The sequence below is a fragment of the Chrysochloris asiatica genome, unplaced genomic scaffold, assembly GCF_000296735.1.
Source record: "Chrysochloris asiatica unplaced genomic scaffold, ChrAsi1.0 scaffold00040, whole genome shotgun sequence".
NCBI classification, from domain to species: domain Eukaryota; kingdom Metazoa; phylum Chordata; class Mammalia; order Afrosoricida; family Chrysochloridae; genus Chrysochloris; species Chrysochloris asiatica.
Window position 1 is genome coordinate 13,356,923 of NW_006408558.1, and position 16,994 is coordinate 13,373,916.

General features: G+C 48.4%; 1 protein-coding gene across 1 annotated transcript in view; it reads right to left on the reverse strand.

The window, feature by feature from the left end:
• The window catches only part of NAP1L4 (nucleosome assembly protein 1-like 4), a 32,152-nt gene extending 15,404 nt beyond the window's left edge, over window positions 1-16,748 (reverse strand). The window contains exons 1-7 of the mRNA XM_006860814.1: window positions 16,735-16,748; window positions 15,424-15,482; window positions 14,399-14,498; window positions 12,170-12,311; window positions 11,902-11,988; window positions 10,744-10,875; window positions 7,970-8,041 (exon numbers count right to left, since the gene is read on the reverse strand). Coding sequence (XP_006860876.1) covers window positions 7,970-8,041; window positions 10,744-10,875; window positions 11,902-11,988; window positions 12,170-12,311; window positions 14,399-14,498; window positions 15,424-15,482; window positions 16,735-16,748 — 606 coding nt within the window. The remainder of the gene's footprint in view (window positions 1-7,969; window positions 8,042-10,743; window positions 10,876-11,901; window positions 11,989-12,169; window positions 12,312-14,398; window positions 14,499-15,423; window positions 15,483-16,734) is intronic.
• Between the last annotated feature and the right edge of the window lie 246 nt (window positions 16,749-16,994).

The window sequence follows — 16,994 nt, forward strand, 5'->3', positions numbered from 1 at the left end:
AGGCATTGTGGGGTTGTCATATCTCTAACGCAAACAGTGCAGTTGTTGGACCCAGAAGAGAAACTTCCCTAGTGGGCTCTTGAAATTCAAGACACCTATGGCACTGTGGATTAATGCGCTAGACTGCAAAGCCGTTTGAACTGCAAGGCTGGTGGTTCAAGATCACCAGCTGATCCTTGGAAACCCTATACAGGGTCACTATGGGTTGGAATCGACTCGACGACACTCAACAACAAGGTGTTTGTGGGAAGGGATTGACAGCAGAATTCCTTGGCCCTAGATGCAGTTCTAGGATCAGGGCACCCAGCTGGAAGTAGTCCATGGGGACCCTTTAGACCTCGTTTCAGTGTCTGTGAGGACCACAAGAAGCAGGGCGCACACTGACTGTTAAATGTTGGTCTGGTAGCTCTGTGGGTTTAGCAGGTCTAGAGTCGAGTCCAGCGGAATCCAGGCACCAAGGTGGCACGCGCCACAACAGCAGTAAGACCCAATTCACACTGGCGTGGCTCCCAAGCTCATGGTTCTGCACTGGGGGCTGATGAGGGTGGGAGTTGGCCACACCTTTGGTCACCAGGAGAGCATGGGGAAAAAGAAGAAATGCACCTTTTCTGTTACCTTTATGAATCTGCTCTTCCTGGCCTGGCCCTGTCAACGCTGCTCGTAAGACGGTCATCCCGTGTCTGGTCAGCCTTTGACCTTTCTTCAGAAGCTCAGGGTGCCAGAATATTCATCTGTGTCTGCTTTATGCGGTCCCTCGTAGCTTTGTTGTCTCGGTTCTTGATCATATGCTGCCTCTTAAAATGGTTAAATGAGGACCATTTGTTTCTTTTTGGTACAGTGACTGAATATATTCCTTCCGTCTGCTTTCCATGTTTCCTACATCTTTCAATATTTTGCCAATAGAAACCAAATAAATTTCCAGTTGAGACTTGCTTTTCTTCTTCCATTCTTTCAGCCCAGCACGTCTTCCCTTTAGGTTTAATTCCAGTTCTTTGTACATTTTATTCTAACACTTTGCTTGGTCCTCTCAAGCTGCGCTTTGAAATTTTCCATTCCGCTCTTTACATCATTAATTCTAGTCATTTTAGCAAATCTACATTCCAGACAAAATTTCAGAATCTCTTCTGAAAAATCTATCATAGTCATTTCTTTCCTTTTTTTAATGATCATTTGCTTTCTTCACACATGATGTCACCCACAATTCCTCTGGTCTTCGATTATTATCTAATGAGTCAAATCTGATCTTGACACAGGCTCTAAATTGGGAGAGTCTCAAGGTCACATTTTGGATCAACAAAGAATTTTCATTTTCTTCAGCACCAGCCAGGACTAGTATACGAGCAGCCAATGGTGTGTTACACATTTGGTACCTGGCCTTCTTTTAGCTAATGTTAGTGATATTCTCCACCCTTTCTCCCCACAGCAGTTATAAATTTGATTACTGTGCATTCCATCTGATAAGATCCACGTGTATAGTTGCCATTTATGTTATTGTAAAAAGTTCTTGGAGTCCTGGTATGGCACCGTAGGATACATATTGGGCTCCTAATCATATGGTGGATGGTTCAAACTCACCTCAGCCACTCCTTGGAAACTCTATCCAGGTCGCTAGGAGTCAGATCCAACTCATAGCAAGCTTGTGCACAGGAGATCGAAACACTGCCCGATCCTGAGCCATCCTCACTCACTACCATTGCCACGCTTGGGCCCACTGATGCTTCCATTTTTGTCAATCCTCTATTTCTCTGACCCTCCACCTTACCAAACATGATATCCTTCTCCAGTGACTGGTCCCTCCTGACAATATGTCCTAAGTATGAGAGATGAAGTTTGGTCATGCTGGCCTCCAAGGAACACTCTGGCTGCACTTCTTCCAAAATAGATCTATTGATTTTTTTTGGCAACCCATGGTACTTTCAATATTCTCTTCCAACTCTGTAACTCAAAAGCATCAATTCTTCTATGGTCTTCCTTATTCACTGTCTAGCTTTCACATGCATATGAGGTTACTGAAAATACCATGGCTTGGGTCAGGCGCACCTTAGTCCTCAAGGTGACATCTTAGCTCTTGGACACTTTAAAAAAGTCTTGTGCAGTAGATTTGCCTAATGCAATATGTCGTTTGATTTCTTGACTGCTGTTTCGGTTGAGTGTTGATGGCTGATCCAAGATGAAAGAAGTCCTTGACAACTTCAATCTTTTCTCCGTTGATTAAGACTATTATTGGTCCAGTGGTGAGGATTTTTGTTTTCTTTACATTGAGACGCAATCCATATCAAACGCTATGCTCTTTAGTCTTCATCAGCATTTTAAGTCCTCTTCATTTTCAGAAAGCAAGGTTGTATCACCTGCATATCGCAGGTTGTCAAAGAGACTTCCTCTAATCCTGATGCCACACTTTTCTTCATATAACCCAACATTTGCTCAGCATACAGGTAAGTAAGTATGGTGAAAGAATACAACCCTGTCACACACCTTTCTTAATTTTAAACCATTCAGTGTTCCCATGTTCTGTTAGAACAACTGCTTCTTACTTCTTAGTCCATGTACAGATTCCTCATGAGCACAATCAAGTGTTCCGGAATACTCATACTTTGCAATGTTGTCCATAGCTTGTCATGATCCACACAATCGATGGCCTTTGTCAATAAAGCACAGGTAAACATCTTTCTGATATTCTCTGTTTCTAACCAAGATCCATCAGACATCAGCAGTGATATCCCTCGTTCCACAGCCTTTTCTAAATCCGGCTTGAACTTCTGGAAGTTCATTGTTAATGTGATTGTAACCATTTCTGTATTACCATTAGCAAAATTTTACTGGCATGGGATATCAAAAAGATTGATGATTTCCGCATTCTGTTGGGTTACCTCTCTTAGGAATGGGGACAAATATGCATCTCTTCCAATCAGTTGGCTAGACAGTTGTCTTCCAAATTTCTTAGCAAAGATGAGTGAGTGCCTCCTGTGACGCCTCACTTTCTTCAAAGACTACCATTGGCTCTTGATCATATGCTACCTCTTGAAACTGTTGAACATCAACCATTTCCTTTTGGTACAGTGATTTCCATCTGTACTTTTTTTTTAATGTTGTATTGTGAATTATATATGATAGTTTACATGGGAAAACATTAGTGTTACATTCATCCTGTTGTATATCATTTCATTGCCATGGTTACAATCCCCTCTATGCATCATCAGTCAACCAAAGGGTATAAACTACAAGTCTGTCTCCAGGTCATCAGCACACAGCCCCTTCTCCCTCTCTGGGTCTAAAGTCCCCAGCTGCTCCATCTCCACGTCACCGTCTCTGCCTCCATCTCAGGCATCACTGCTTCTCTGGGTAGGGTCCTGCTCTTCTCCCTTGATGGTCCTAGGGACCTCCGTTTCTAGACTCCAAAGTTTATCACTCCCCTCCTTGCTACAAAACGTCTACCTTTACATCTCCAACCCTTACAATCAGTCCTGATAACAATTATTCACTCTTGTATCACACGAGACCTAGCCGCATTTCGTCAGCCCCACCTAGACAGACTACATACTACTCAGTGGAGACTGTACCTTGCTCCACGCCCTCTGGATCTAGGTTCCCTCTTAAAAGCTTGTAAGCCAGTCACTTCTTTCATTTGTAGCACACACCCCCCCCGCCCGCCGCCGCCGCCCCTTTGGGTAGCCAATTTCCAAGTCACCCATCCCTGTCTATTCTGTATGGAGGAGGTGGGAATGATCCTTACTGTAAAGATTTGTTTCCTCTTTTGAACTACTGCATCCGTAGGTGTTGGTCAGTTCCTCAAATTGTATCAGATTACTCTTTTTTTCCTCTTCTTGTTGAACTCTGATCATCCAGTCATTGAAGCCAGGTCAAGTGTGAGTGTTCTTGTGCATATGTCCTCTCTTATTAGCTTGGACGCTTCACTCTCCACTCTAGTTCTCTGTGGCTATGTCAGACTCTAGGCCCAAGAGTCCCCAGGTCTTGCAACGCTGCTGGCCAATCAGGTCTCCACCAGGATTCACAGGAGTCTATTGAACGTTATAGGGCTTAGCTCGCAGCTTCATTGTTGTTTTTCCTCACTTCCCCTTTTAGGTGACTAACATGGTCACCAACCAGAGAGTGTATTCCCATTATATCTTAGAAGGGGTTTGCTCTGAGGGGATTCCATCTTCTCTTTGATGCTTTCTGCATCATTCAATAATTTGCCCAGAGATTCCTTCAATAACGTCAAGTTGAGGCTTGAGTTTTTTCTTCAGTTCCCATCTTAATCTCCAGTAATTACTAATCCATATTTATTGATTGAATATTTGTCAATTTCAGCCTGAAGAAGTTGATTGCTGTTGTTGGTAAGTGCGTTTGAGTTGGTTCCGACTCATAGTGACCCTGTATAGGGTTCCTGAGGAGCAGCTGTGGAGTCTGAACTGCCGACCTTATAGTCCAGTGCATTAACCCACAGCGCCACAAATCCTTTCATTTCAGCATGACTGACTGTGGCACCTTGAAGTGACGATATCATTTTCTATCCTATGTCTCCTTCATTTCCCACCAAATGATTAGACAGGATTATGTCAATAAGGTATGCAAGACTCTTAAGCCTGGAATTGGTTATTTGCCATCCCCACTAGGTTTACAAGGAGCCGCCTTAGAAGTAGGCACAGAGGATCCCAGGCCGATCAAGAATGAAGAGCGTGAGTGGGGTGTGAGGTCGGTCCCTACAAGTGGTGACAGCAGAGGCAGTGCAGGAAGTTGTAGGCATGTACGGGTCAGTGACTGAGGAAGGCTGTGTGCCTATGGGTGGCCAGGAGGCTGGCCTGCACAGTGTACTCTGGGACACTGATAGAAGGAACTTGGGAACATGTGCCGAGCACCACAAGGACAAGAGGGCAAAGAATAGGGGGTACCTGATGGGATTTTTGACGCATCCTAAGCTTTGTTTTGATCACTTTCCTAAGAAACCCACAATTGTTGAGCACTGTTATGAGTTCTGTGTGGCCACTGCACTGCATGATCGAGCCCAGAAGTGAAGCAGAGAGGGCTGTAGGAGGGAAACTTGGTGTCAGAATCAGGTACAGAAGGTTGTAGGGTGGAGGCAGAGCTGACCTCCACTTCATAGTTACCTGCCTTGAGCTGATTTTGAGCTTCTCTTTTCCACTTGTGAAGCCAGAGGACCTTAAACAGACTCCCGTACGGTTTTTGCACTGACTTCAGTGGCTGATGTGTAAATCTGAGCGACAGTATTAACTGGACTTCCTTGTAGACATACGGATCTTATCACATCACAGACAGTATTATACCTTCCTTCAAGATAGATACTGAAATGTTCTTTTTGATGCTGTATGCTATGCCATTCCTCTGGAATTTGTCATTCCAGGTATAGTAAATCATGTGATTGTGAGATTCAAAATCAGCTCACTAATGCCTAGGATAAGGAGCTCTGGTAGCGTAGTGGTTGCGAATCGGGCTGCGAACCTTAAGGTCAGCGGTTCAAAACTACCAGCCGCTCTGCGGGAGAAAGATGAGGCTTTCTGCTCCCGTAAATATTTACACCCTCGGAAACCCTGTACAGGGTCGCTATGGGTTGGAACCGACTCGACGGCACTTAACAACAACAACAACAATGCCTAGGATATCAATCTTTATGTTTTCCACTTTATTTTTGATGACTTCCAATTTTACTAATTCTTACTTAGTACATTCCAGATTCCAATTAATAGTGGATGCTTACTAGAGCTTTTTCTCACTGTTGAGTCACGCTCATTAGCAGAGACCCTCGTCTGGAGAGCTTTGCTCCATCTATACCATGAAGCCAACTCCTGCTTTGAGGAGACAGACATTAACCAGCTGCATTCTGAGTGCCTCCCAACCTAAATGCTCTGCTGCCTTTCCTAAGGTATTCAGCGGCTAACCTTTCAGAAATGGGCCCTCGTTTTGTCTTCCTAGTCAGTGAACCCTACCCACCCACTGTGGGTGACCCTGCTGGAGTTAAAATATTGAAGGCATAAGTTCCAGGCTCTTAGTAACACATAAGCCACCACTGTATGACACCCCGACAAGAGATGCAACATGGACAAAGTAGCAGTCACCAATGAAAACATACGGCCAACAAACAGGTAGGCATGCACTCTCACTAGTAACTGGAAAGCAAAACAAAAAACAGCTACAAAGACCAAGTGGCAGCGAGGGCCCTAGGAAACCAAAGACATTCATGTTACTGCTGTTGAGTGCTGTCGGCTCTGGTCTGACTCAGGAACTCTGTAGAGGATTTTTGAGGAGCAGCTGGCTGCTGCCTCTGAGCCAATGGTCTTGTAGTGCACACGAGTCTTGCAGTCCAGCGCCTTCTCCTGCAACGCCTCACTAAGGTATTAGTCGTCTTTAATATTTGCCCGAAGAGCGTCTCGTTTTACATTCTAGTGTTAGGAGTGAGCGGATGTGTTGTTTCTACAAGGGAGGCTCTAGGCTGTGTGCAGGAGTGACCAGAAAGGAGCTCTGGTAGCACAGTAGTTACGAATCGCGCTGTTAACCTCAAGGTTGGCAGTTCGAAACTACCAGCGGTTCCATGAGAGAAAGATGAGGCTTTCTGCTCCCATAAAGATTTACAGCCTCGGAAACCCTTTGCAGGGTCACTATGAGTCACAACCGACTCCATGGTACTTAACAACAATAGGCTTGAGAAGGAAAGAAAACGGGCCTAGGAAATCAGCAAGCAGGTTCCCACTAATCAAAGAACAAAGGAAGTGGAAGATGGGAGACAACACTAAGCAGAGTATGATGGACGCATGAGAAGGGAAAGGGAGGGAGAGCACACAACACAAATGTGTAAGCACAAGCACACACACACACACACACAAAGGGATTCCCAGGCAGCCCAGCAAATGCTACACCTGTGCCATAGACCCCTAGGGGGCACTCCGGGACGGCTGGGCACAAGCTAAAGGCACCAATGGGGAGCAGTGACCACCAGGTAGCGCCCACAGGGCAAGAGTAAAGAGAGTCCATCAAATCAAAGGGACCCTTATCTGCTTGCCCGGGACCTGGGGGGGGGGAGGGGCAGGGGGGGAGGGGAAAAGAGGTTCCCTCAGTCAGTGTCACCCCCACACCCTTCTACTCACCGGGTTTTGTCTCTAAGGTCTACAACTGGACACCACAGTCAGCCAGCCACCAGCTGCCACCCCCACAGCCCCCCCACGGAAAAGCAGCTCGACGAGATTTCAGCTGTCCACAGAGAAGCCACAGACCTGGCCGGCTGGTAGGCAGAGGCTGACAGGGGACCCCAAGCATTTTTATGACAAATCAGTCACAGAGAATGATAATCAGTCATGATTTACCTACAATTATCTTGTAAGTAAAACCTTAGATTCCGGGTTGTTGATTTTTTTGCACAAGCACCTTCTATCTCTTTAAACCTTTTCACTCCCACCAGATCCTCACCAACTTGTAAGTCACTCAGGAAAGGTATGAGGGCATCCCATCGGATGAGTGGAACCACACCCTATAACTAGTGTGGCACACAGCCGGTAGAGCACACAGCCTAGGGACACTGAAGTGGTCTGACCCACGGGCGTCTCCACAGTGCTCGGGAGCCATGGGGACCAGGGCTTGTTGTTATCATTAAGTGCCGTCGGGTCAGTTCTCATAGCATCCCCGTATAGGGTTTTCCAATTAAGTGATTGGTGGGTTCCCGACCTTGTGGTTAGCAGCCCATCGTGGACTGCATTGTTGTTGTTGTTGTTAAGTACCATGGAGTCGGTTCCAACTCAAATCTGTACGGGAGCAGAATGCCTCATCTTTCTCCCACGGAACAGCTGGTAGTTTCACTTGAGGTTAGCAGCCCGATTCGTAATAACTACGCTACCAGAGCTCCTTAGGGACTGCATTAGGACTTAGGAATTCTCTTCAACCCAGCCAATGAGAAATGAGCTGGCTACCTGGCCCCTGACCCAGCTAACACGTACTGACACGTCACATCCTCAGTACTCACCATAGGCTGCCCAGGGTCGGAGAACTTGACTTTAATATCCTGCAGGTGCTTCAAGATTGGCTCATCGTATTCCTAGTCACAGAAGGAGAACATTTTAACAACGGTGCACAGAGAACCCACATCTCCTCACTGAAGTACTGGTGCAGGCATGCCCAGATGCTGGACACCTGACTTCATTCAAGCAAAAACTCCCAGCACCCCACACCACATCTCATCACCAGCTAGCGCCTCAGGAAGGCAGACAGGTGACAAGTGTTACTTGTTAGATTTCTCTGACAAGGACACTGTCCCACCATGGCAGTTCCCTTCACTCACATCTGTCTTGATGCAGGGACAAGAACCCTGACTGCTTCACGACCCCTGAGTGAGGTCAGGTATCGGATAGATGGTTTGTCCCTGTCACTTCTGAAGAGACACAAACATGCATCTTGTAAATCACAAGAGACGGTTAGAGGAGCTAGGAACCCTGGCAGCCAAGAATGTCCCAACTCTCAGGACGCAAGAGGATGACCAGTCCCTTCCCAAGAACAGGGTAACGTGTGTCTGAGTGACACATGTCACAAGGGCTGTGTGCCCTCTCCATCACCATATGTCCCCTAGAGTCCCAGTGAGAAAAACCCCAAGAGGAAACACACGACTTGACTCCACACCACCATAAGCTGTCTACGCGACTTCACTTGTCTAAGGGCGCTTCGCTTTGGCTCCGTGCCTGGGCACTCACGGCAAGATTTCAAGACAAAGATTGGCTTCTGATTAACTGTCAACTTCCTGATTCTAAGTTCTTTTGAGATCATAAAACAGCCAAAAGATTCCTTTTAAGTCTCCAACTGTAGACAATTTTTTAAAAGGCGGCTCCCTGTAATAAGAAGCATCCGACGTCTAGTCCATTATCCCACCAGGACATTAGCTACGCTGGCATCCCAACACGCATCTCCCCCGAGGTGGCAGCAGCCTCCAGCCCAATCAGCGAACCAAGAGCACAACACAACGGCCAACTAACATAACAGCAGACACTCAAAGCTGAGCATGGCAAGGCCCGGCACCGCACCCGTCTGAAACTCGGACCAGGAAGCTTGCACTCTCCTAGCAGGACTGTCTTTTCAGTATGCTCAATGCAGACCCACCGGTCCTGGAGTCCATTCTGTGCTCCCCAGGCCCCCTATCACCTGCTACCTGGCTAACCAACGAGAATGTCATCCCACAAGTCCCCACCCACTAGATGAGTCCACATCCAGTGTATTTTGCAACAAGAGCAGCACAAACCCAGGTGTGGGGAGACTGGAGAGAAACGCCGCCTGTACTGCTCTTTAAGAGCGACAAACATTACTAACTGCGTCACACCACCCCATCCTGCACCGCGTTACACAACTGGCTGGGCAGCAGGTGTAGGGAAGAGAGACCACCAAGATACAGGCTGCCCAGTTAGATCACTGGTTCTTCACTTTACATATGAAACACAGAGGACATCCCAAACATGCTGTGCCAAGAGCTGGGTCCTTTGGGCATGGTGGGCAAACGGAGGCGTCTTAGAAATGCAGAGCCCCAGGCCACCCAGACCCAATATACTGCACATCTTCCAAGTGTGGGCCGTTTTGCTTTGTAAACCAGCCCACACCTCTTTCTGCAGCCCTGGCTTAGGGGACACATCATTCACTGGAGGGGCTCTAAGAACACTGATGCCTTGGTGCCCCACCCCTAAGCTCTTGCTGACTTCTGCTGCTGAGTCACAGGGAGTCTGGGTTGTATGAGAGGCCCAGTCTAGACATGATCCACTTTTCAAATCTAATTTTGACTCTCAGAGTTCTTTTCAACGTACAGCGGACTCTTCTTTAACCTCGCCATTTCGTCCAAAACAGGTGCCTGGATGCGGAGATCTGGTGCCGTGCCCAGTCACATCCTTGAGATGTGGCCCCACCCCCCACCCCCACAAGTTTTAAAGAATAAGAATTCTATGTTCGAAACAGCTGACTGAGGACAGAGAGCAAATAATGAATCAAGTAGCGGGGACGAGAGGCCACAAGCCTACCAGCCCCCTTGTTCCAGTGCGTGCCATTTCAGTGTAGAAAAGGCGAGACGAAACAGAAAGGATGGCCCCCATCTTCCATTTGTAAATAGAGATGATCTCAAGGGAAGTGACCAGGAAGCACGAGAAACCTGTTACATGTTTCTGCAATAGGCAAAGTTGCAGAGTAGGACCAGCTGGTGGTAAGAATGACCGGAAACGGGACCCAGGGACTAAGTGGGAAGAGCGCCGTTACACGGAGGGGGGGTCCCAACCAAAGCTACCAACCAAGCTGAGTACAAACTGCTAAAGGGAAAACGAAGGTGCCCTCTAAACTTTCACCTAAACCACAGTACAAATTACTAAAACAACAGAACAGTTAACTGAGAACCAAGCATCTCAATGTGTGCACGTCTACACATACAGGGGGCTTCAACAAGTTTGTGGGAAACTGCACTGAAATACAATGGAATTGCCCCAAACTTCGGAAAGCCCCCTTGCAGGCACGCACGCACACACACATACCCAGTTTCCAGGCCTTCAGAGTAAGTAACCTCTCCTGCTCTCCCCTCTCTCTACCATGTGGTCACATGCCAGAAAATGGCATAGGGAAGACCCACAAAGTGACTGAAGAGGCTTTCTGAGGGGTGGCCACAGGCCCAACAACTGCAGGAAGTGCCCACGGGCCATCCCTACGTGGTCTCAGCTCAGGAGCTGCCCTCCTATTACCTGAGGGCACAGGAAACCGTCCTCAAGGCGGAGCCTGGATTACCTGGACTAGTTCACTCAGCATATCCACGTTTCTGAAGATGGTAAACCAGAACTCAGGAATTCCTTTTGGATTTGGCTCTTCTGCTGACGCTGCCTCTTTCTCTGCTATGACGACTTTACTTTTCACATCGCCCTTAAAAGCAGAGAGAAGACAAAAAAGGTAAAACGGAGAACTCATCACAAAGAGGCAACTTTCACAGCCCTGGGGGACAGAGCGTCATTTCAGAATCCCTCACACACTGTGTTAGGAGCACAAGCATTCAAGGCACCGTCCCCAGACCCAGACCCAGACCCATGGGGGGAGGGGGCATAGGGCAGCCACTCTACCTGGGAAAGGCTGCCCAGTTCCTGGCCTTACCAGATTCCGTCTCCTACAACTGAGTCAGCCATGGGGAGATAGAATTTCTAACACATAACAATATACTACTGAGGGGAGAAAAATTCAACCAAGGATAAAGGAGTCCCCTCAAACGACGAATCTGGCCTCTAATTAAAATTTGGGTGGGATGGGGGAATGTTTGCTTTGTAGCAACAACTTCAGCCACAAAAAGCTGTCAGGCAACTTGCACACCCAAGTGTAAGGAAGTCACTTATAAACCTCTCAACAACACACACCAACAAGTAGTGAGATGAAGCCCTTCAGAGCAACAACACTGAGTCACAGCACGGTTTCCAGAAGCCCAGCTCTATACACCCGTAAAAGCGCCAAACCACAAATGGCTCCTAGGATTCAGACCCACTTCTGAGAGGTCCTGGGAGCAGCCGCTGCTGGGTTAAAAGCCACTTGTCTCCCCGCGTATAAAATCAGACTGGCAAGCAGCCTGCGCAGTCTGGCATTATCCTGGGAATTTCTGTAGCACTGGAATGGAACCCATCGGCAGGAGCAGTCTGGCAACAGGTTACGAACAGTGCAGGGTCACCACACCGAGGGCTGTGCCCAGGGCCACAGAGCACACTGCTGCTGGGTGGCGACTGTCAGCAAGACGGTATGCGAGTGCCCAACACCATCTTCTCCATGGCAAACCCACGGCCTTCCTCCCCGCCACCTGCGACTCTCTATTCCTCTTGACCGTTCCTGAGGTTGCGTCTCACCCTGACTGCGCAGCTCTGTTCTCAGCCCCCCACCGCCAGGCCCCGCACACTGAAGGAGGCGACTCACAGCCAGCTTCTCCTCATCCTCGCTCTCACTATGCCACTCAGACTCCGCATCGGTGGGCTCGGCGTCGCCAGTGACGAAGTCTCTTCTCTGCAGAAAAGGGGCCTTATCAGTGTAAATGTCCACACAGGAACCTTGAAAATGGGGCAGTCTTACATGGGTCACTTTAAACTTGTAAGTTTTGAGAGCAAAAAGCAAGCCATTACTCGAGTCACTGGGCCGGTGGCACCTAGAGTGCACGGCTGACGTCTCAGGGGGTGCGACTACCTACCTTGTCGAAGAGAGGCTGGTACAGGGCTGCATACTTTCTTTCCAAGTCGTGAACCTCCTCGTAGAACTTAGCTTCAATGTGGGCACACCTCACCTGAAGCTGCTTCAGGGCATTGATTCTTCTTTTGACAGCTTTAGGTAAACTAAGGAAGCAGACACCACACCCATGAGTATGTGTGTAACAGCGGTAGGAGGCGTGGGCATCTCAGGAACACATTTCCTAAATACCCAGAACCACAGACAAGGAAAAACGCGCCCCGAATCCCCTGTCTTTCTTGAGAGTCACCAAGAAGAACCTTGCACATGTTCTTCAGACCTAGTCACCTGACTCCCAGGAGGGCACTCAGAGGCATCACCCCAGTACATCTGTGCTAGGACGTACGCTCAGATGAAACACTTGAAACAATCGACTAACTGAACAGGATTCTAACAGGGTAAGTGCCCAGTCAGGTGTCAGACATTCAGTGCACGTGACCTGCTCTGAGCTGAGAACAAGACACCTGTGCCCACCTAAACTCACAGTGAGTTTGAGTCTTTCGTCTTTGCACTGAGCTTGAACCGCCAACCTTACACTTCAAACTGACTTTTCAGTCCAGCGCATTAACCTGCTACTTACATACTTTTGTGTATCTCTAAAATCCGTCTGTTACATTTATAAATCAGAAGCTGCACATGGGTGAGCCCAGAGTGCTGATGGACAGGCTCTGCATCTGGAGTCCAGAGCCGGACCACCAGCGGCTCACCTGTCCTCCCACAAGCCCCCAGAGCAGGGCCCCCAGCCAGGAACCACACAGGACCCTGTGCCCAAGCTCAATGACGGAGATGGCCTCTATGGTTTAGTGTTCACAACCCTGCGAGTGTTGAGCAAGGGTCTAACAACACACACACACACAAACATATGTTTGCTCTCTTTTCTGCATTAAACAATTAAAAATTTGTTTCTTAATTTTGCAAATCCTCCTAAGGTCGTCAAAATGAAAAACCACTGCCCGGAGGCCTGGTGGTGCTGAGGAAGGCTGCTCCCGGTAGGGTCCGCAGCTGGAAAGGAGCAGCCGCTCCACAGGGCAACCGTGAGCTTTCTGCTCAGGGAGACCCACAGCCTCGAAAACCCCATGCAGACAGGGTCGCCAGAAACTACAAGCGACACCACAGTCCACCACCACCACCACCAGTGAACTGGACTCCTGGGGTAGCACTGTAGGGTACTCACAAGGTCGGCAGTTCAAACCCACCAGCCGCTCCCTGCAAACCCTATTCAGGGTTGCTCTGGGTTGGAACACTTAACAATAGACAAACAGCAACTGGACTTCAGGCAGCAGCCGTTCTGTGCAGTCCCCCCACCAGGGCCTTCAGCAGTTTGTAGTCACAATTCTATTCAGGAAAACCACCTTTTCCCACTGAGTTATGTCCTCGGGGGTGGGGGTGGGGGGGAGGTCTCTGCCGCCCACCCCTTCATCATAGGCAGACACCCAAACTCCAGTCAACCCCCAACTCCTGCCCCCCCACCTACCCAACACCAGAACCCCTGTCAGTCTATCTTTAGGGAGCGCTCTAAACCTCCCCACTAGCCACCTTCAAGACGTTTCTAAATGAAGAAACGCCAAGAGTCCTCTGCCATCCTAAGTGTGGGAGGGCCATCACATGGTGACCGGCTGACAGACATGCAGGAGTGGGGCTGGTCTGCAGGCCCCAGGCTGATAGTCCAGCCGTCCGAGGAAGATGTTGATTCGGCCCAGGACAGCCATTCAGACCATTTTTTGCTGAGTAGTGTGGACTTCTTTCGAAACAAACAACCAAAAAAAAAAACCAAAGATGTTGGAGTTGTGGGCTCAGGTTGGCAACTCAGGAAGACTGGTTGTCTCGGCTCACTTGGCAGCCACAGGGAACAGACGATCTCTTTCTGGTCCCTTACTCCAGGTATGGTGCTGTGGGTTAATGCGCCAGACTGCAAAGCCGTTTGAGCTGCAAGGGGGGCCATTTAGCTTACCAGCTGCTTGTCTGACACCCTACACAGGGTGGCTATGGGTCGAAATCAACTCGATGGCAATTAACAACAACACCACTCGACTCAGACGGCCCATAAAATCTTCGCAGAGCCCATAGGACACGGGCAGTGCAGCTCACCTCTGGAAGAACGGCACTGACTCCCACCCCGCGCCCCCACTTGAGAAGAGCGCATGCTCCATATTATTCTAAGTTGTAACAATCTCGCTCACTGCTGCTTACTCACTTCTCGATGTAGCTGGATGGAGTGTGAGAGACATTTTCAAGGCGCTCCTGGAGAGCTGCCAAAACTTGAGGGTTCTGCATCACCTGGTCTGTGAGCTTTTCTAAGAAACCAAAAACAAGGGAAGAACATGTAAAGTCTGTACACCACCCGACGGCCAAGACCAAAAATCACCGGAGCCACAGCTATGGAGCTCTGCTGGTCTTTTACTTCTAAACACCGCCGCCCAGATGATGGGCACTCTACAGAACGAATGGCAGAAGGGGACGAGGGCCTGGTGTGGGCGGCTTCATAGAACGGGCTGACAAATGACAAAGTCTGGGGACGCTAAGCATGACGGCACCCACATGAGTTTCGTTGGCTGCGCTAGAGGACCTGTGGTGGCAAGGACCTATCCTCGGGCCTTGGAAATGCTCACAGTTGTTTTTAGGGAATGAATCAGGGTAGCCATAAGTGGTTTTCAAACAGTTCAGGACCCACAGACATAGAAATAGGTAGGAAGGCTGAGACTGGTTTCAGAAAGTCAAGGTATAAACCAGAGACAGACATGACTGGCCACTTGTCCATCAGTGCTGAAGCTGATCGAGGCCAGGCTCAGTGCTAACCCTGATTTCCCAAAAGTCCGAAGATGGTTTGTAAACATGAGGTGCTGGCTTTAATTTTAACGAAAGAACTATAAGGTTAGTGTTTGAAACCCACCAGCCACTAATGCAGGATCTAGAAGAAGCTTTCTGCTCCCATAAAGACCGACATTCCCAGAAACGCTAACAGGGACACTAAGACTCAGAATCGACTTGATGGCCGTGGGTCTGAGTTTTTCGGTCTCATGTTGGTTTCTGTAAAAGCCTGCCACAGTGCTTTATTTCCGCTATCCTAAGCAAGTTTCCAGAGAGGGACTGCAATGACTGGCATGAAGAACAGTGGGTAGGAACTGTCCAAGGGTGAACTCCCAACAGTCCACATCATCCCATCCTCTCCATGCAAACCCTCCCAGGTGTTAGCACCATGCTCCCAGACAGTAAACTTGCCTTTATTATTTGCATTTTTAGCAGCTTCCAAGGAATCTGAAGGAACCCCATCTGTAGAACTGAAACAGTGTTTGGAAAGTATTATTAAAAAGACCAGGCATTTTTAAAAACTGCATCTTGAATTTGTGAGGCTAGTGTCAGCTGCCGGGCTTGTGTGTAATCAGTAATCCTTTCCTGTTGTTGAAAGTAACTTCCCCACACAGTGCACACCTCCCCCACCCCCCAGCTTTCAGTGCCACCCCCTGGCCACAGCGGCTCCGCTCTCCCACAACTCCTTCCATCAGCAATCTACTCAAAGCCTAACCCAAAACTGCCTCAAGCCCTCAAAGTAAAGCAACGAACCCAAAACAAAATAACAAAACCACGATGTGGTTCGGCCAGCTGTTAAGGAACAGTGGCCATGGTGGCTTTGTTAGGAACCCATGCAGTTGGGTCTCCAAAAAAGTACATGCGTCATACAATCGGTCCATCCGTTCACAAAGATTCCAAAACACACGTCGCTCATCATCAATAAACCATAATGAACAATAAACACACCAAATGTGAACAGTAGAAACGCCTGACATCATGCCGAGCGAAGTTAGTCAATCACAAAAGGGCAATACCATATGAGACCACCGCTGTCAAGAGTTAAGAAAAAGTTTCCTTGCGAAAAGAATCATTCTGTGATGGCTGGCAGGGGTGAGAAGGCAGGGAAAATGATTCACTGGGTAAAGTAGACAGACACATGTTAACTTGGATGGGGCAGGCAATATACAAGAGGGAGGCTAGCAAAGGAAAGATGAAGGCAGTCGACAACACAGGTAGGAGAGCAAAATTCAAGTGACTACAGGTAACCACTGGGAACTTAATGGCACATGAAAGGGACTGCAATGACTGTAAGGACATCAAGTGTCTGATTGGTTGAATGTGGGACTAATGATCTCTTCGCTCAATTCACAGTAAAAAGAAAAAAAGCAACAAAACCCAACAAAGGCACAGCCTGTACTTGACCTTCAGAACAATCCAGAAACAATACACTTTGAACTAGTGTCCAGTTAGTGACATGCCACTGCCCCCTGGGAGTTACAGTCCGAGGAACAAAGGTTCACAGTGGCCTGGCAGTGTCCACACTGGAGCCACGTGGTGTGTGGTGTTACTGTAGAGAGAGCCCTCCTCCCACGGGAAGCGGCTGCTTGACAGAAACCAATCAAGGGAAGAAAAGAGCCATCCCTAGTCTTCAGTGTCCCACTCCCACTCTGAAGGCACTTCCCTGGGACAGAGCTGGGCTCTGACACAGAATTTGAATATACAAAGTCCACTTTGGCTTACCTGTTATCTGCCATCTGAATGCTTTATCCCCTCCTACAAAGGAACAAGAGTTGTCATAATTAGCACTTCTAATAGTCACACACAAGACTGTTAAAATGGACTTTTAACATAGGTACAGTGGGTTGAATGTTGGGCTGCAAACTGCAAGGTCAACAGTTCAAATCCACCACCTGCTCTGTGGGAGAACAAGGCAGCCTGCTTCAGTAAGGAACCCTAATGGGGCGGTTCTCCTCTAGTCCTAGAGGATCACTGAGAGTCCG